The sequence below is a fragment of the Neltuma alba genome, unplaced genomic scaffold (genome assembly GCF_004799145.2).
Source record: "Neltuma alba isolate B1F8T4 unplaced genomic scaffold, ASM479914v2 tig00011591_pilon, whole genome shotgun sequence".
Classification (NCBI taxonomy): Eukaryota; Viridiplantae; Streptophyta; class Magnoliopsida; order Fabales; family Fabaceae; genus Neltuma; species Neltuma alba.
This window is the reverse complement of record NW_021636244.1, coordinates 626,153-646,765: the sequence shown is the minus strand read 5'-3', so window position 1 is coordinate 646,765 and position 20,613 is coordinate 626,153. Positions and strand designations below refer to the sequence as shown.

Genomic DNA, 20,613 nt, shown 5'->3' with positions numbered 1-20,613 from the left:
TTACACAATTAAAAAAAAATTGTATCTATTAAATGAGGTGCATCAAGCTCTTCTGCTAGAGAAACTTTTCAAACAGCCATTTTAAACCAAATTTCATTGTCTATATTATGTTGTCTGGTATTTTGAATGTACTTGACTTGTGAAATTCTAAATTGGAGAATGAATACACCTAACTTAATTTTTTTTAATTCTCTTTCATTCCAAAATTGTACCCAAATATAGAGCTGTAATGTGGACGTTTGATGATGATAAGCTAATAATAATAAGTAACAGATAGGTGGCATTCATTCATACGACGGGTGAACTGTATATGTTAAATGCTGTTGGAAAACTTTGGAATTTTATAAAGACTTTGATTCATTCTTGTGTGCCCTCTCTTTTCTGTTCGATTTGATTTGTCTGTGTACGTTGTGTTGAATTATGTTAGCCCCATCATTTTAATCTACTTATCTAATCTTCTCATGTGGGTCCCTAGGTGATATGCGAAACCATTATACGTTATCTTGAATATTTTTCATGGTAATATATATAATTAAGATCATTTTTTTTTATGTCTTGATATTTTTAGATCACATGTTTTCTTAATCTGTAAGATTATTTACTTAAGATAAAAGGAAACGGTGTAATTACAGTAATTAAAAAACATTCAGGGCGTTTATTAAGAGATAATGTGTATATAATATGAAAATTTTATAAATTTTTGTGGTAATTCATTTGGGTTAACGATAAGCAAATTAAAAAGAATGAGTGAGGTATAGTATTTGGGAAGCTTAATTATTGATAATTGAAGTGGCCGTTGGGAGTCAAATTGGATGGCATTCTCAATCAGTCACTCTTAACTTAATTAATTAATTAATTAATTAATTTCACATTCCACAGGCCACTGCCTCTTGTTTTATCTTCTAATTTTCTTTGGGCAATCATCACTTTGGATTCTTAACCAAGTAATTAAGCGTCCTAGTCAAGTCTTTATACCACAAAATAAAATGCTTAATTACCACATATTTAATCTATTACTATACCATTTCAAAAAAAAAAAATTATCCATTCCACTTCAAGATTCCTTACCCTATGCTCTAGTGGTTTCCTAGGATATATATATATATATATATATATTCATTAATATAATTAATCACAAGGTATATTCTCTCTAATTTGACTAGAGATGCCTTATTACTTAGTTTTAATATCGCGATTAAGTTTTCAGATTCCAGATCTCTCACTCAATTGGTTCGTAGTAGTATCAAATAGTAGTATATTATAAATTGTGATAAACCCCAGTGATTAGTTGTACTTTCACATGCTTCTTACAGCAAATTACAATTTACAAAGTTGAAATTAATATTAAGACGAACTTAATAAATGATGACCACTTCAACCTTTCGAGCTTTCTGTAAAATTATACCCAGAAAAATATAGGTCAATATCTTAGCATAAATAGTAGGTTATACTAGCCACTTGGCCTTTCATTATTATTATTTTCAATAAAATAGTCAATTATATATTTTTTTTCATACAATTGTTTAATAATTCTGCAATAATTATAAATAAATTTGAAAAGGTTGCATCCGCTGTTCTAATTTTCATATATTTCAATAATTATAAAAGTTGAAATGAGTATTAAAAAAATTGACTTAATTTATGATGAGGAAGTTTAACTTTTGTTAGGTGATAAAGAAAAAAGTTTAACCTTTTAATGTTATGGTTATTCTCTAACCTACAAAGTCTTTCTTTTCGCTAATTTTTTTTTAAGCACGCATGTGACAGTAACATTGAAAAAAAAAAAAAGTAACATTGGCCTAGATTGTCGAATTAATTATACATATTAATCAACCACCTGCAGTTAAACAACCATTAATAACCCTTTAATGAAGTTGGCAAAAAAAAAACCTTTTAATGAAAAAAAAAAGAACATGTTGCACATGCACGATTAAATCTGAGCTTATATTAAGATTAATTACCAGCACTGACGCAGGCCAAGGTTAGGAAAAAAAAGTATTCAAACAAATTAAAGTCAGCTCTTACACAAATTCAGATCAAGTTGGGAAAAAAATAAAAGAGAGGAGAATTTTAACAACCATTAATATCTTTTGGCAAAAAAAAAAAAACCATTAATATCTCTGTAACATCAGTTGGACCCATTTAATTAGTATAATATACCTGGATTTCATTTAATTAATTAATTAATTATCCTGGTTGAGCATTATAAATATTTTTCCGAATCATGAGTACAGACACGTTTGTGTGTGTACGCAATCATTCTGGAGATAGTCTTGGAAAACACAAAAGAAATATTATTATACAAGTACAGTGATAAAGGTTGGGGTTATTCTTTATGCCCAATAATTAAAATCATAATCATATGATTATTGAATACCCAAAAAAAAGAGTGAGACTTGTTTATGCACAACAATATCAAAATGATAAGATTTTATTCATTCTTTATACACAACTGCAGTTGGTTGATTACTATATAATATAATGAGAAAATTAATATAAATTCCCTATTGCAAAATTAATTGCTAAAATATATACCTAAACACTTAGGTTCTGAAGCAGCTATAATGTATCTTTAGTGAGTATTTTTTTAACTGTATATAACATATTTTCTGTCATATACAAATATTTTTCGTTTTGCACAATACATATAGTTGAAAATGAGTTACATACTGACATAGATGAAGAAGAGTTACATCCAAATGCTTAAACAAATTTCAAGTAGTTTTAGTTAGTAAATTATTTTGTAACAAAGAATTTCAGTAGTTTTTCCTAATATCACTAATCCACGACAAGCTCTTTTTGGGTCAAGCTTCAATTATCACACCCTACATATTTATTATATATAATTGAGGTTAATATACAATGTAATTAAAAAAATGATTTAAAGTTTTGAGTTTGGTGGTTATCACTGTCTTGCAGTCGCCCAAAAAAGGGAGAAAAATTTTTTTGGGCCCCAGAAGACATATATCAATATGGCGGTCAAAATTAAATGATAATAATCGACAAAATAATTCCATTTCCGATATAGATATATTTAAACAGTTGCACTAAATAAAGTCAATAGTTTTTTGAAAAATTATAATTAGATTATGGAAATAGTCGTATGGACGTTTCCTGAAATATTTCCATTATATATATTTCATCATGTACCGCAATATTTCCACCAACCAACTTCTCTGTGTCTCATATATAAATGACATCACATATATATATAGAGATACAAAAAAGGGATACTTAAATTAAAATGCCACTATTTCATAAAGTGCTAATTATGATTAAAACAAATTAATTGTCTACATATGTTTTAGTAACAAAACCCATGCTGATAATTATAATGATTAATGATGATATACTCCTTCGGTCCTAAATATAAGACCCTTATACTAGTGTGAATAAGGATATTATATTTAGGATCGGAAGAGTAATTTACGATTTGCATATTACTAATAGAAGCTTTAGAAATAGCGATATCTATAAATATTTGCACAAAATATGAATTCTGAAAATAACAATATCATTGTCTTTTTTTTTTTTAAATAAATCTGAACTAATTAATTATCATTTTACAATTGATATTTTATTTTACAATCTCTATTGTATCCAAGGACCAAAGTCGTCTTTGATTTTTCTTTCTCTCTTCTAATGCATCCATCATCACACATTCATAAATTATCATTTTCTTATTCCAACCATCCCACGTGGTCATCAAAGTAAAGTAAAATGACAAATATAATTTAATTATATAAATATATATGTATATGTATAAGGTCAACACTTTTTTTCCCAGTATATGATTGGCTAGTGCACTTGGTCGCATATCATGCCTAAAGAGAAATATGAACGAACTCTAGAATTTTTTGAATGTATCTTTATGTTAATTATCAAGTGCCTCCATCTCTTCCACCAACCCATCATGCTAAATAATATATAATCTGACATTTGATATAATATAAATTAACGTTTAATCACTTTTTTTTTCCTATAGAGTAATCATATCAGATCGATTATTACTTAAAAAAAATTGCATTTGTTAGTGTTAGTGGCTATATATTAATTATATAAGAAAATGATGGATTGGCTAATTGTGATTATTGCAAGTTTGGCCTATATGAATTTACTATGAAGAACTTGGAGAATCTCACGAGTTAATAATTAAAATTGACTAAACTAGTATTTGAAACTTCATCAAAACTTAACCTCTCTGTGTTATTGTGTTTTTTATATAGATTACGCAATGAAGTTGGTACAAAGATTTAGTCTTTTTAATCAAGTAGTCAAATGATGATTTTCACTTCTACCAATCAAATCTCTTTGAAAAATCAACATCAAAAAATTTCTTCCACGCCCCTTAAATTTAAATTTTAGGTTGTTAGCAACGAAAGTAAAAATATATATTAATTTTATTAATCTAACCTCAATAGAATAATTTATGTTTTGAATAATAGGATATCTTCTTGAGGACTATTCTTTTTAGGGAAAATAACAAACAACAAAGACCGCTGAAATATAAAAATTGTACACATGGATCGGTTTACAAAAATTGTTGTCTAAACCCATATTATTGTTATCAAAATCTATACTAATGTTGTCGTGGCTCCTTATTTATGGTTTTTTTATTTCAGTGGTCTTTTTTTGTTATTTTCTCTTCTTTTTATTCAAACTCAAAACGTTGAAAACTATGGATTAGCTAATTTTCAAGCTTGATCAGTACTCTACTTAACGATATATCACGACTCTGTTTAAATTTTTTCTACAAACTTGAAATGTGAGAAAATCAATTTTTCTTACCTAATAGCTTCGTGAAGTTCTCGAGCAAGACCTGAACTCTGAAGGATATTGCTATTATTATATCCTTTGTCGGCAAAGATTTCCCCCCCCCCCCCGGGGCCATGATTGAGCAGACAAAACAGAATGAAGCGATAAAGAGCACAGAAATTAAAAATAAATGATAGAATGACAATTTTTTGGATGATTTTTTCCACTGGAAAGGCATTATTTGATTTCTAGCTGGGGAGACTTCACTAGAATTAGCGAAAATTTCGAGAGACTTTTATGCCAGTGACATGTTGCCATAATGACACAAATACACAAAGGTAACAAGGTCAGTCCTAACTAGTGAGTATGTGTTTTTCTAATTGATTCAAAATTTCAATCAATGAGAGTTGAGTCTGTCAATAGGAACTAATTCCTCGCAACGTGACAGACTAAAATTTAAATTCCCAATGTTCATGTTTAGTTTCTAACAGTGTTTTGAACAGTAAAATTCACTCAAAAAACTCTTAGGTTGCAAGTTCAAAAACTCTTTTATAGGTCACGAGTTCAACAACATTCATAACCTTAGACAATTAGTGATTAGCCTTTTAAATCCCAAAAAAATAAGAGCTCAATCAAGGGAGTTAATTAGCTGAAAATTTAAAGTTCATTCTCATGTCATATTCAGGACAACTAAATTCTGAATTCTGTTTATAAAATATTATTTTCTATTATCTGATGAGGCTCAGCATATTGAGCAGGAAATTATTTAAGACAATTTCCTGAGGATTCACTGGTCATGAGAGGCACATTGCTAGTTGTTTGGCATTGAAGTGCATTCATAGGAAAGAAAACCAGACAAGCCAAATGGTCCAAATAAATCACAATTGTACACATGGTCAATTCACATAAATAAATATGTATAATCCTATACTTTCCATTTACTGAAAGAAAAGCTATCAAATCTGATCGTATCTTCTGTTACAACACACTCAGTAACCTCTCAGAATGCTTGTTATATCATACTTCTATTTACAGAAAACTGATTGTCAGAGATCACTCTAATGTTTCAAGGATGGTCAATTGGCCAAACCGCATTTGAACCTCAACCAAATGAAATTTTTCGAGTCAAGAAGAGGTTGGTGATGGATCTTCAGGGTTACCCCACGATTGATCATCCATTTCTTTAGTTCGCTTTAGTTGTTTCACAACATCCAAACGTTCTGAAGAATATGGAGAGGGGATCTATGCATATATATAGAAGAAACCACAATCAGCAGTGTACAACATTAATAAAAGGAAAATGACGTACGATGTAACAAAAACTTACTAAGAATGGCATATACTTCTTGATTGCTGCTAGCATGGCTGCATGGCCTACTGCTGTCACCTGGCATGAATGAATAGTACACTTGTCAACGAGATTGTTCTGAAGAAATGCAGCACCTTCATATGTACACGAGAAACAGTTCATCAGTTCTTATTTGATCTACACATGCAAGAACTTCAGGTCAAACAGTGGTTTACATAGTACTTCCTCCATCCCAAAATGTAAATCACATTCTAGAAGATACTCAAAATGTAAGGCATTTTCTAGAACATAGCGAACATTAATTCCCATCCCATTTATGAGAGATATTAAGAGAGATATCATTAATAAGAGTAATTCTGGAAGGTTAAGGTAATTTTTGAAAAGTTAAACATATGGGATACAAAAGTAGGTGCCCAACAGCCCAAGTAACCGTAAGCTGTGTGTGCAAGTTAAAAGGTTGGTTTTAAAAAGCTAACCACTCCATGGAAAAAGTTTAAATATATATGGAACAACAACAATGTGAAGAGGTAAAAGATTTCATAGAAGTATTCATTTCACTAAGGATCTCTTAGTTGCTTCGCCCACAAGAATTTTATGGTTCAGCATAGTCCAAATGCAATCATGCAGAGTCTTTATCAGAAACTGAATGAATCAAATTAATTCAGGGACCACCATAAACTTCTAAGGAATTTAATATCCCGACTAGTTGAAGGGACTTCGACCAGAAGCCTCTGCATCCCCGTGTGCGAGGGGTTTGAATTCCCTCAGTTCAGCGGTCTTGCTTGGCAGTTAACCCTCTCTTGAGACCACTCTAGTTGAGTAACCTCTTCTAGGAATCAGAAGTCCCTACAGATAATCCTCAGAATTGGGTCTCAGCCTATGATCTATGCCCCTGAAACCTCAAAAAATGCTGTCGATGCTTCCTATGAGAGCCGAAACTTCCATGCCTTCATACTCAAAATATAGTTTACGAATACAAATAACGATCATAAGCTTATAGTAACAAAGTATTTAATAATAAAATGTTATTTGTGAACACGGAAACTCTGAACTGAAATTCCCCATGTGGTATGAACCTAAATAATCTTAATTTACCAAATACCCATACTCCCAATCCTTTTTTGGTCCTACCTGAGTTTTTGAGAAGCCAGTCTATCAGCTAATGGCGGCCTAATATCCATAAAAGAGAAGAGAAAGCAGAAACTAAGATCGAATAGAAATAGAATGATGTAGGGCCACATTATTGCTTACAGGAAGCAGCATCAGAACTGTAACAGGAACTAGTGTGATAATGTCGGTTAAGGTTCTTTCTAGCTTCTTTTTCTGCCTTCTTGTAACCTTGCAGCCATGTACTTGCCTCATAAGTAGCTCTAGAGCAACCTTGATGTCTATGTAGAGCAACTGAGTACCCATCCAGATATCCTAGAAACAAATCATTCCATAGTTTTAGCACCCTACCTTCAGAATAATTGGCCCATGTACAAAAAGAACATGATGAATAATCTTACAGTGGTTGCGGAAACCAACTTGATGCAATATCTCCTGATAAAACTTTCATACAGAAATTTTATCTTTTCAACACAGGTACCTCGCTGACATTTTGCCTTGTCTAAAATTGGAGCCTATATACAGCAAAAAATTAGTTAGAGAATCCATGCAGAGGATGCTGCGAAAATGAAACTCACCATTTTTAAGTTTCAGACTCAAACTAAGTGTATGTGCTAATAATATGCACGACTAAAATTTAATAAAATATATATATCTATGAGAAACTTATTCCTTTAAAGAAGAGGAAAAGAAACCAAAAAGTTTAAAATAAAAAGGACAGAGAAAAGGAAAGTGAGTGGAATTTACGCCTCCAATTTGAAAAATAGCTCCCCCCAACCACAAGTATATTGAGTTACCCATTTTATCATGGTGTCATGACAAATAACAGTCTACCATACCTTATGTAGCGTAGAGCCAAATTGAGAATAACTCTTTGGAGATCCTTCTGTAGTTAAATCATGTGATTTTTGTTGTGCTTCAAAGGCCAAAGATAACTTGTGTCCATTTCTACCTCCAATACTCGGTGTGGCATTATTCAAGGCAGCATAGTCCACAATATCAAATGATTCACTGAAAATCGAATCAGAACCGTAAGCTCAATTGTATTCTTTCTTAAGAAATTTGTTTAAATGAGGAAAAGTAATAACAGGATAAAGAAGCTGGTGGTAGCAATATACCCTGATTTGACGTAAGCAGCTCTGTGCTCTTGCAGACAGATGCTCAGCAAGCCCTGACTAGGAATGTGAAGAAAAAGATATAACATACAACTCAAAAAAAAAAAAAAAAAAAAATCACTCTTTCAGGAAGACAAATAAACTTAAACTAGTCAAGAAAAGGTAACCTAGTAAAAAGGTAACAAATTGATCCAATTAAATTAGCTACCTACGAAACAAGTATGATAACAAATTTGTCTCCAGTGGCTGCTGAGTAGAGCGATTGAAGTGAGCAAAGCCAGAGAAAATATCATAGCACACAGTAAAAACTACATATAAAATAATCTCTTTCTCTGCCTGGCGAGCATGAGGCTTGGACCTTTTCTCTTGACAGTTTATTTGAGCATATGAGGCATAAAAATCAAGCCATCCAATTTCATCAGTTACCAACTGAAATATGAAAATAGATTAGAATGAGTGTTTCAATATCAACATAAAAGAGCCAGTTAACATCGGCATTCAGCAGAACCAACAGAAACTAACCTCCATGAAAAGCTGATACACGGGAATGGAGGAAAACTCAGGATAAATGAAAATGCAGCCACATTCCAGGTAACTTCAAGAAGAGTATTGGTCCTTCTTAGTATTTTTATACCATTAAAAATATTTAAAATGAAACAGGAGAACAAAGAGACAAAACCTGAGAAAATCCTGAACCATGTCATCAAGATCTTTAATGGCCACTGCTGACAAAAATATTCTTGTTCTTCGCCCAAGGTATGCAAAAAGTCCCAGAGTGGCCAGACTATCTGGCTGAATCCACAAAAAGCTATTTTATAAACAACTATTTGAATGATGAATGAAAACTTGAAGCTAAATAACAGATCCTTGTAAAAGATAATAAAAAGTATAAACAATATGAAGTACTTATGAGGCCTCTGATCATTTAAAGCATGACCAGGGATAATTTCTCCTTTTATGAAAATGAAAAGGAAATTAAATATAATAATCAGGTCAGTTCTGTTAAACAATAAACTTTGGCAGATGTTGATCGGAAAATTATAGTAGAGGATGTAAGCCAGTTAACCTTGCACTGAAGAATTTGCATGTTTGATATGATGCTTTCTTCATGGAAAGCTTTCATGAGTTTCTCATGTGCCAACCCAATCCAAAACTCTAGGTCCTCAATTTTCTCACTAGGAAGAATCCTTTTCCCAAAATGACGCAAGAAATCAAGTTCGAATCCCGCATCAGTTGCTAAATGGTGCAACTTGTCCACTGTTGCAAGATCAAGGGAATGATCCATGAGCTCGACTAAAACACCTTTGAAAGACGAGATAAGTAAGGGGCAGGATATGTGCCCAGAACCCAATTTCACCACTGCAGTGCAGCAGGTTATTGCCACAATAATTCCTGCAACACCGCTGAATAGTTATCTGTCAGGTTAATATTTCCCTCCAATCAATTGGCAAAAGTGATGGGAAAGAAAATAAAATCATCTTCTTGAAAATGTGATATTGACTAAGGAAAAAGTTCACAAGGTCCAATATGATGCTAAAATAAAAGATGATTCAACAAACCTTCCTGCATATTCCATGGACCACTTCTTTAGAAGAGGAATGAAATACCCTGCCAAACGTGGAATTTCACTGATTCTAAACCACTGAACTAAATCAGGATGCCTCATTTTCAGTTGCCTTTCAATGTATTCTCTCATCTGATTTCTTAAAGGAGTTAATCTGAAATAAGAGAAGAAATGGTACACCAGATCAGTGAAGTGCTTCTGTTTTTTCAATTTGAATGTTTATTGATACAAATGATCTATTTATCAGCTCCCTCCGTCTAACATAAGGCATTTTTAGTTAAGCATGATGTTTAAAAATATAAGGCTTTTTTGGGTTTTTTTGGTTCAGTCTAAATTATTCACTGCCTGTAACAGTGATTAATTTTCTCGCACCATAGACTTTCCAAAGGAGCTTTAGCATTGGCCACAAGACTCTCTCCATACACACCGCCAGGAATCAAATCCTTGACTAGATGTTTAAAGATCCCAGCTAAGTGCCAACTGTGCTAGGCCCTCATGGTTCATTTTTGGGTTTTACACATCAAATCTGTCAATGTTAATGTTTACAAGCAAAGCACCTCCTAAAAACATACAATTTGTTAAATATGCAAAAGAAAACGTCAAAGACTTACATCTCTCTAACAGGTGAGAATTCATTCTGTCGATCATGTGAAAGCAATATCTCCACATCTATTGCTGTTTTCATCAAAACGTAAACTGCAACCTATGAAGGAAAATCAAGAGTTGCATACTAACTATTAATAGAAGCCAAACTACACAATTTTTACGCTGATCAACATACTCAACACAGAAAATAAATAGATTCAAGAAGGAAAACACAAGCCTTCTCATTAAAATGGTTGCATCATAATCACAAATTCATAGGGCTAATAAATATCAAAAGGAACAGGAAGAGTACAACTATATATCTTTTAATGAAAGAATTTGTTATTGCACATACCTGATAAGCAATATGTCTATGCCATGCATGAACATCCTTCCCAAGCCAGGCCATCGCAAGCTCTGGACCACTTCCAGGTAGCCTAAGGGACTCCACTGCTTGGGAAAAGCTCCCAGAAGATTCATGCAGTACCCACACAATGCAATTCACCCGATTAAGTTTTATCTCCTGGCTACTGGTTGTGGTAAGAGTACCATCGCTTTCCCTCTTGCTTTGACTTTGATCAATACTAACAAAAGAATTTTTAGCTGATACTGATATCAGTGAACGCTTCCTTTCGGCGGTGTAACATCTAGACCAATACCCAGTTAAGAGGTTATTATCTGAAAAGCCATCATTTCTCTCCTCTGTTACATGGGGATTGGAATGCAGAAGCGCATTCTCTACTGTCCTTTTTCTGACATCTAATCCGAACGATTTTCTGTTGGAACAAACAGGTGGTGAACGAACATTTCAGGGGTTGCATATTCATCGAACGCAAACAAAGAAAGCATCACATACATTAGTGAAATACATCACATGGAGCAAGTGACTGCAAAGAGCAAGGTATTAAAGCTCTTCACATATGATTTACCAGTATGTTTCAAAATTTTTATAGTAGCTACGCAGAATTCACACTCCAGATTAGACTTGTGTTTGCGATCTGAGCATCAATTCCTTGCTTAAAGACTTGTTGACTGGCTTAACATTAAATTTTCCAGCGAAAATAACAACGGCAGCTTAAAAGACCAAATTTAACATCCTAGAACATAGCGCCTTAGAATCAGTTTGTTTTGCTTTCTTGAAACTAAAAGAAGATTTACCCATAAAGGGAAATAACTTTCCTTAGAACCCAAAAATATTGCTTTAGTTAACATTTTCTTTAAAAATACGCAAGGAAAAAAAAAATCCTGTATCAACCATTTTCAACGATCATACTCGCAACGTAGCAAGAAAGGGCTTGAAACGAATCCATAACCTCGATGGCGCAAAAGATGAACCCGATTAGAACACAATTTGGGAAGCACATTAACATTGAAGTGACAGCGAGAAGTAAGCGAAGGAAAGCTTACGAGTTGTCGAACAGTTGAAAAAGTTGCAGAGTGAGATGGGCTGCCATGGAAGCCGTAAAACGAAGAAGAAGAAAAGAGAAAAGATAAATAACAAGCCATCATATGCATAAATGCAAAAATTTGAGCGGTTTCTTCGAGAACCGAAAGTGTGATGCAAATACAAATATTTAACAAGATAAGAAATAGTTAAATACTCCAATACACATCATGTCGACGGCCAAAACACATGTAGACCCCACCAACACATCTGTCTTCGGTTTCAACTCCTCTCTCTGTTTGGTGCAACTGCAAAGCTTGCAGGCCTAGATTTTGTAGGACGTAACGCAGGATTAAATTTAGGAGGATCATACTTCCCTTCTTTTTTTAAAACAAATAAAATTAATTATAAAAATTGTAAAAAATATTAAATTTAATCTAAATAAAGTGTGAAAATTTGCCTCCCTTAGTTTCACAAATCATGGTCAGAGACTTAGAACATGTGCTTGCAACTTGATAAATTGGTAATATATTTTAAAGTTTATTTAATATTTTTGTAATTCATAAAATATCATTATATGTAATTGATGTATAATTTAACAATTCTTGTTCAATATATTATGTCGTAGGGTTAAAATGTAAATCTATCTGTGAAATATTTGGCCATGATCGCTCAACATCATAAGCTTTTTTTGGACACAAAAGTATATGCCAAATTTTTAAAATGGTCAAAATGTTGACCACTTATCAAACATATAGGTCAAGAAAATAATACAAAATATGTTCTTAAAATGTTGCAAAAATGCTATGGTCATGAAAACTTTATATGTATTTTTATACCATTTTGAAAAGTTAACAGTATTTTTGTATCATTTTCTTGGTTGACATGTTTGTTAAATACTACCTCCGATCCTAATTATAAGAGCCAGTTGACTAATTTGAGGAGATTAAGGAAGTAAGTTAAGTTAGTTATTTGTCATAAATAAGTGTTGTCTTTCCTAAAATATCATTACTAATCAAGTGTATTGACTAAAACTCTTATTATTAGAAGGGCTACTTTGGAAAAAAAATACATAAATATGAGAGACAAAGTAGATTGGGGTCTTATATTTAGGACCAAAATAAAAATTAAACAAGCTCTTATATTAAAGACCGGAAGTAGTAGTCTAAGTTAATTAAGTTAACAGTTGTGATATTTTTGCACCAGTTTAAGAAAATTCATGTGTACTTTTACACCCAAAAATTCAATGCCTGGTGCCCCAAGCAGAAAGCTGCATGAGTAAATTTGCCCCTCAACCTTATATTTTGTTACATTACATTACATTTCATTGCATTGCTAATGTTTTTTAATCACCTCTTGGTCTAGTGACATCTGATGTGCCCTTAGTGGCACTTGAATCCGCGTTTGATTCTGGCCACTTGCAACTTTTTCTTAACAAAAAGCAATGGTTTTTAAACAGTAGAAGGCGTGTTGGATTATGACTTGTTGATGGTCAATTCCAGCGTGGCAGCAAACTCTCGTCAAGTGAAAATCAAAGTTGTGGTCGTACGATCAAACCTAAAGTCCAGAATATTGACCGCTTTCGTGAGCGAGAAACATAGGGCAAAACAAGAGTATGACATTGATAATATGAAGTTTGAACCATTCGTGTAGGGTTCAATGGGAAGAAAGAAATGAAATGGGAAAGGGGGTAAAAGTGCTAATTCTATTGGCGCCTGAATTACAGCTGCAAGAACTCAACTAATAACTACAAATTTTCAGGAAAATTGAAATACCACACAACATTCCAATGCTCATTTTCATCTATACAGAAAGCCTGTAACGCCTAACTTTCAAGTCCGACGTTTGCTCATCTTATTACTCTCACGTCGCCAACATGGGCAAGTTCAAACGCCATCTAAAATGTTTTCCTTCATATCCGACACTACGCCATAGATATCAATTCGTCAAATCCATGAGAAGCTACAATACTCTGCCATAGATATCCATGATTGATTCATGTCGTCGAATCCAACACTGTGCCATTGATAGCATCCGCCACCAAAATCAGAGTTTGAAGTTTCAAATCACTCTCTTTGGATCACGAGCAGCAGCAATATGGTCCTAAAAACATGAAACAAGAAGGTCAGGAAAAACTACCAAAAACCAGACAAAGTATCTATGGCAATATAAATTTCCTGTTCATCCTTAGATTGAAAATGTTTTCCTCTTATAATCAAAATCTACTTCACCAATAAAAGAAAACCACATCCTGATAGTCATCCAGCCCTGACCAGATAAATTACAGATGCTGGGAGCTTCTATCTGCTAATAAGGTTTCTGATACCACCTATTCTTCTGCATTACAGTTCTGAACACCAGAGTAAGTTGTTCGGTTATAAAGATGAATCACAAACTGTAGAGGACTAATTTGATTCATACGGTCCAACTCAAAACAAATTTTGATTCCCCAGAGCAACAGTTCAAAATATACATTTGCAAATTATAATCCTTAAATTAAACCCCAACGAAAGGTATAATATAAGTAAATACGCCTACTTACAGAGATAAAATCAAATGCTTTGTTTTCTTCTTTCTTTGAATTGTTGATCACTGAGCTAGGGGCTTGAGATGCAAAATTTGATTGAAATATATCTGGCAGAGGTTTTGTTCCCTCGGCCCCACCAATTTGAGCAACACTAGCACCCTGCATGTTTACATTATTAACGTGTTGGAAATTAACCATTGTTGCCAGGAACTGCTGCTGAGCCAAAAGGTTTCCTATGGCGCCATAATTATGCGACTGAGTAGAATACAGCTGATTCATATGGTTCGTCATAAGACCAGTCTGAATACCATAAGGCATATGACCACTAGGAATCATGGGATTTACATTGTATCCAGTTGCTTGAGAGGCCAAAATGCCACCTAAAGTGTTGTCAGGGTGGTGAAGGCTACCATGATTATTTAAACTTGTGGCAGAATTTAATTGCTGCTTCGTACTTGAGGTATTTTCTTCAATTGATAAATCAGCCATTAAACCACTGACAAACTCTTTATGATTCTCTTGATCAGAATTGGAAGACAAAATGTCGAAAGTTTCAGGCTTGCTTCTATTCCCAAGCACATTATCAACCTGTTTATCAGAAACCACCATTCCTGAAAAGAGATCATCTGCATGTTCTTTACTCTCATTGGTATGAAATGATACATCAGCAAAGGGATCTTCTTCATTTTTAGGTTCACTCTCTCGGACAGAGCCACCAAAATCTCCAAATATGTCATCAATTAGAGGTGTCGGTGATGTAAAATTTGCTACATTGTAATCATTAGAACCCTTTGTAGAATCATCCTTTCCGTAACAATCATTTGGATCACCCGTGTCTATCAAGTCAGGCATCCCAGCAACATTAGCACTCTCAGCCTTCTGAGGTTTCTCTGAATTAGTGGCAGAGCTGTCAGGCTGGTCTACACCTAGAAGACCAAGAACCTGTTCATTGAAGGGTCAAGCGCCAAATTAGAGGCAGAATGCTAACATTGAACTCAGAAAAAGCTTCTTAATTCATAAGCTGTCATTTACTAGGCTATTCTTATTAATTACAGATATTACAAGCAAAAATTCCATTATTAAGCTACTTACTAAAGGGTGATTACTTCTTTCTCTAAACTTAAACCAAGAAACAGAGTTGCCAGATATTTTATGGTTTACATCAGGTTCGAGAGACTGAGGATTCTTTGCAAGTATGAATAATTTAGTAAATAATAATAATCTAATGAAATTTCATGGATTCATGTCTTTTTTCTCATTAGATGCCACATGTTAATAATGTGGGCATTTGGCAATGCATTAGACATACCAAATAAAAGGCAACTTCAAGTGCAAAAAGTACGTGGATATGATATCAAAATAGCACAAATAAATGCATTTAGATTTAAAAATAAATGGCTTATAAATGGTCACACACTCAGTTTGAAAGTAATTACACAAAGAAGGAACCTTTTTGGCAATAGCAAATATAAGGAGAAAGAAATAAATCAATACTCAGTAGTCAATACAACATATTGACATATTTGAACAGAACTTTCTGGGCTAATGAAATTAATCCTTTAGATTCTTTCAAGACACGTTTAAATGTGTTGTTTATATATGGGTCTGTGTGTACATGCACGTCTGAGTGTATGTGTATTTTGTCATGCTGCATCACTTTGTGTGTTTTGATGGCACACGTCTTGTGTTTCTTAGTTGCATATATTAACATCTTTTCTGGTGGAATGTCATGATGAATCAATCTAACTATAGGATTTTCAGCCAGGCCTATTGCACAGATTTCTGTACTTCTAATTACAAATTACCGGTCCTGGTTATAAATTTTACACATTCAGAAAAAGATGCTTAGTATAAATGAATGCAATTAAGAATTTAGACTGTTCCTGGTTATAAATCATATACATTCAGAAAAAGATGCTTAGAATAAATGAATGCAATTAACAATTTAGATCAACATAAGATAAACTCTGGAAATGAATAAGAAAATGCAATTATGTTACCTTGTTAGCCTTCTCCCTCAAAGAAGCTTGAGCAGATTCTGAACATCTTACTACCACATCTTTATTTTCAGTGAAGTAAGATGTCATAGGTGAAAAATGATCATCATCCTTTTTCCTAAGTATGGATTCAAGTACACAGACAGCCTTCATACGAACCTGAAATACCATTCCCATAGAAGCTAAGAGCTACATCTATCAATCGGTCTTGTCTATGTATAAAGTAGCTTTGGCATACATGTAAATGCCAACAAAACTGATAACCAACAAATCAATGCTTTCACTTGCCTGTCTACTGAAGCACGCACATATTTGTAATACATGGAAAAAGGACGTAGATGTTTACATTGAGATATGTGTGTAAAACATTCATATTTAGAATTAGTTCCTCAGCCAGAAAAGAAATGTGCAAAGAAGAACTTTATTGTGATCCCAAACTACATGCAATTAAAAAGGGGAAAAAATAAAGAAAATTGAAGTTTAGGAAAGGAATTGTCCAATTGCAAGTTTCTATTTGTGCGATTGTCATGACTATGCACATGCCAAATTATACTTCCACAGAAACATCGACATAACCAACATACCTGCCACATGGGAGATTGGAGCTTCAGTTCCAGTGCATGACTTAGAGCAAGGGGATCCATCTTCACAGCCTCTTTTAGGAAAACTTGAATGGCATCTCGTGTGGGTTGAAGACGTACACCTCCTGAAGTAACAATCGTCTCTAGCAACCTAGTCTCTCGTGTTTTACTCTCTAAATGACTTGCATTGGAATCCCCATTTGATACTTCCATTTTAATAATTTTGGAATCCTGGGTCCAAGGACCACTAGATTGATTGTTTGATCTGAAAGTGCTTTGACTTCCATTATGATATTTAACTGGTTGATATGTGTCACCATGTTCTGTTTCTATGCTCAGTGACCTTCGAAGATTTGGACTTTTATAGCTTCCGGTTTCATTCTTCATTAGTGAATGTCCCTGTGTTAGGCTACTAAGTCCTAGCTTGATTGATGCACTTCCAATTTCAACTACCTCACTGAGAAAGGATTTCTTATCTTCTGATGTTGTTTCAAAGCTTGTATTCCCAAACCCTTGTATCCGCCTATTATTAGCTTCAGGAGGTGATGGCTTGTTGTCTTCCTCAGAAAATATAGCAGTGATAGCCTCATGAGCAGTGTCTCGCACAGCCTTATTTAGTGCATCACCTTTCAAAGCATCCGGCTCTCCCTTGTAGTGAAACAACTGGCGAACTGCAACTGAATGTCTCTGCATTTCCCTTCTGAACTCCACACCTGATTTTCCAACTGCATATTTTATCAATCTTAAAGCCTGCCAACATATATAAAGCAAAGAAGTAGATCTTAATGAGTTCAAAGATCAATGGCATGACTTCTCACTTCTAAGGCACAATTTAAGACACCATCCCCTCGATGCTGATTCTTTATCCTTCCCATTATCGCCTGTCATTTTCCCCATCATAATAAATAGAATTGAGCTACCCAGGGCAACCACTCAGTTTAGAAATAGTGTGTTCAGAGTAGAGTGACACAAATAGTTAACTATCAGTCTCGAATCTTAATGGAAGATTAAACTGCTGTAGACAAGGGAAATAATTTCTACAATCAAGGTACTCAAAGTTCAATCGAAAACCTCTTTTAACCCCGAGGAAAAACAATAACAACAACAGCTGCAGCAACATTGCAATAACATGAAACCGAAGGAATAAATCTCGTCCTCTACTCTTAATCAGACATTAAAGAGCTCTAGATTAAAAAGTTCAACCGCGAATCAGCCAAATCCATCTTATACAAAAATTTGACCCCAAGTTTAGCAAGGAAATAAAAATCGCAAGAACAAATGAACCTTTTGTTTTACAATTGGGCTCTTATGCTCGAGCCGCTTCAAAATGAATTCTGAAATCTCTTTCACAATGCTAACATGCGAAGACCGCAGAAGTTCGCAAATTTCTTCTAATTTGTACACCGGCGTAACTTTGTCTTCGTTGGACGTAGCTGAATCAATCAACCGCGACCTCCAATATGATTCCACCGCTCTCCGACTCGAATCCATGATTTCCAAATTGGTCCAACAGAATTCGCCCAACCCACTAAGTTAAATACAGAGAACCAAGAATCCAAAGGCGATTAAATTTCCAAAAATGTTAACCTTCGATCCCATGCAATTGCAACCCAGTAGGATTGATATTCAACAGCAGCAGATCGATCGTTAGGAAAGAGAGGCGATTAAGAAAATGAAACCCAGGACGTAAAAAGGAACCTGGAATCTGAGAACCCGAGATTTCGTGCTAACCAAGCGTTAAACGAATCAAACGGAGACCGCAATGTCTAGGAAATTCATAAAAAAAATCACGAATTTCACGATGATGGGACAAGAGAATAAATGAAGAAAAACCAGCAACACGGAGAGGTACAGAGCAATGAAACGATGATGAAGAGAACGTTTTCCGCCTTTACGCGCCAGTATCGACAGTTTCAGGCTCCAAGAACCGATCGGGATTGCGCAGTCGGTGATTCACAAGCATGCAAGTTTAACATTGAAAGTTGACCCGGGAACGCTCGTTCAACGATCGCCGAGCACGTTAGTTAGGATTAAGAGATGGTGTATTTAAAAATTACTTTTTACTAACAGTACCTCTTCTAATTAATATAAAAATTAGTTAACTAATTTAAGTAGATTAAAAAAATTAGATAAGTTAGTTAATTTTAATAAATATGTATTATTTTTTTAAAATACTCTTGTTAATCAAGTATTATTTGATAAAACATTTAACATGTGCAACTATTACAAGAATTACTTTAGAAAAAATGAATAAATATGAAAAACAAAATAGATAGAGATCTTATATTTAGAAACAAATTAAAAGTCAAACTAGTACTTATATTAAGGAGTGGAGGTAGTATAAAACTACCTCCGATCCTAATTATAAGAGCTAGTTGACTAATTTGAGGAGATTAAGAAAATAAGTTAAGTTAGTTATTTGTAATAAATAGATGTTGTCTTTCCTAAAATATTCTTACTACTCAAATTTATTGACTAAAACAATCATTATTAGAGGGACTATTTTGAAAAAAAAATACATAAATATGAGAGACAAAATGAATTAAGGTTTTATAATTAGGACTAAAATAAAAATCAAACAAAATTTTATATTAAAAACCATAGGTAGTATTACTTTGTGCCAAAAAATGCCACTGCTTCTGGTAAATTTTATATTATACATAAATATCAGGAGAATCATGTTTAAATTCCATGACAAAGATGTAACTGTCAAGAAATCTTAATTTAATCTGAAATTATTTTGTACATCAAAGGACTACTAGAATTAAATTTTTGTTGTTAAGTTACTAAAATATCGTTCATTCTTTGAAAAAAAAATATCACCAGACCCCAGGCAGCCGTTGGAGTGATAACTCCTGGGCTTAAAAGGAATATATGTGTGCATATTATAGTCAGCATCTAAAACTATTTGTATTAGTTATTTATTTCAGAAAAATTGCTATAAATTATCTGTAACAATTTGTCAACATTTTAATAAGAAGTTTCTGTTCAGAGACTTGTTAAATCATAACTTATCAAAATCAAATTAAAATTTGTTAATGTTTTAAGAGCAAGTCATCAATGTTCACAAATCACAACTTCATCTAAATCCACATCACAACTTCTCGATAATTAAAAAAATAAATTGTCATAATATGAAGTCATGAACCACGACTTATCAATATTTTATCAACAAGTTGTCAATGTTAAAAATCACTTAAAAAACTTTGTTGAAATGACAAGTTCAATCAATGTATTAAAATAAATTTTGGGGGGTTTTTAGTTATGTCTCGTTCCAGTCCCAATCAATTTGACTTGTCTTATTTTTTAAACTTGATGGAACGCTGCAAAAAATAGAAACCTTACAGTAAGAAGAACCGTGGTATAATCTGTAATGTGAAACTTTTTGTTCTCTTTCGTCTTCATCCGTATTATACGTAAGAGATAAAATGAGAGAAGTTTGAATTTTTTTGACTAAAACACAAGTATCCTCTTATTAGAAGTAATCCTATTCTAGGTATTATTAGGTACTAAATACGAGCACCTGAATGGGAATTTGAATTTTAGTTTACTATATTATAAGGGACTAATTTTTTTTTTTTGGTTAGATTCAACTCTATTGGTAGAGAAGTTTGAATTGAAAATAGTAAAACTTCTATTGGGAGCGAGAACATCACAAGAGCCCCACCAATTGGGCCAACACTTAGGGA

The 20,613-nt window shown here is 33.5% G+C and overlaps 2 protein-coding genes across 5 annotated transcripts; both read right to left on the bottom strand.

Moving 5' to 3' along the window:
- Positions 1–5,620: 5,620 nt before the first annotated feature.
- LOC114715412 (uncharacterized) lies at positions 5,621–13,243 on the bottom strand. 4 transcript variants are annotated; one of them, XM_028900256.1, is made up of 14 exons: positions 13,238–13,243; positions 10,791–11,173; positions 10,462–10,553; positions 9,846–10,004; positions 9,353–9,689; positions 8,966–9,078; positions 8,809–8,881; positions 8,495–8,715; positions 8,290–8,379; positions 8,011–8,182; positions 7,573–7,686; positions 7,316–7,486; positions 6,083–6,142; positions 5,621–5,997 (listed from the first exon to the last, which is right to left on the bottom strand). In XM_028900256.1, the coding sequence occupies exons 2-14, from the start codon at positions 10,842–10,844 to the stop codon at positions 5,881–5,883; spliced, it is 1,773 nt and encodes a 590-aa protein (XP_028756089.1). In that variant the 5' UTR covers positions 10,845–11,173; positions 13,238–13,243; the 3' UTR covers positions 5,621–5,880. The 4 variants fall into 4 exon arrangements, 3 of the variants coding, with proteins under 3 accessions (XP_028756089.1, XP_028756087.1, XP_028756088.1); XM_028900254.1 differs by lacking the exon at positions 13,238–13,243 and adding an exon at positions 11,843–11,955 and having other exon boundaries at positions 10,791–11,211; XM_028900255.1 differs by lacking the exon at positions 13,238–13,243 and adding an exon at positions 11,843–11,955 and having other exon boundaries at positions 8,290–8,346; positions 10,791–11,211.
- Positions 13,244–13,417: 174 nt separating this feature from the next.
- Positions 13,418–18,834, bottom strand: LOC114715482 (protein MODIFIED TRANSPORT TO THE VACUOLE 1). Its single transcript, XM_028900357.1, has 5 exons — positions 18,209–18,834; positions 16,928–17,674; positions 16,347–16,502; positions 14,362–15,288; positions 13,418–13,922 (listed from the first exon to the last, which is right to left on the bottom strand). Exons 1-5 carry the CDS (start codon positions 18,413–18,415, stop codon positions 13,881–13,883), a joined length of 2,079 nt encoding a protein of 692 aa, XP_028756190.1. The 5' UTR covers positions 18,416–18,834; the 3' UTR covers positions 13,418–13,880.
- Between the last annotated feature and the right edge of the window lie 1,779 nt (positions 18,835–20,613).

Excerpts from the sequence above, each read along its gene's own strand:
- LOC114715412 (XM_028900254.1), bottom strand. The coding sequence starts at position 11,889 with ATGGCAGCCCATCTCACTCTGCAACTTTTTCAACTGTTCGACAACTC. Across the intron at positions 9,690-9,845 it reads TCCATGGAATATGCAGGAAG|CGGTGTTGCAGGAATTATTG; the intron begins GTTTGTTGAATC and ends ATAACTATTCAG. Across the intron at positions 5,998-6,082 it reads AGAAGTATATGCCATTCTTA|ATCCCCTCTCCATATTCTTC; the intron begins GTAAGTTTTTGT and ends ATATATGCATAG.
- LOC114715482 (XM_028900357.1), bottom strand. The coding sequence starts at position 18,415 with ATGGATTCGAGTCGGAGAGCGGTGGAATCATATTGGAGGTCGCGGTTG. Across the intron at positions 16,503-16,927 it reads TCCAATCTCCCATGTGGCAG|GTTCGTATGAAGGCTGTCTG; the intron begins GTATGTTGGTTA and ends ATGGTATTTCAG. Across the intron at positions 13,923-14,361 it reads AAGCATTTGATTTTATCTCT|GACCATATTGCTGCTGCTCG; the intron begins GTAAGTAGGCGT and ends TCATGTTTTTAG.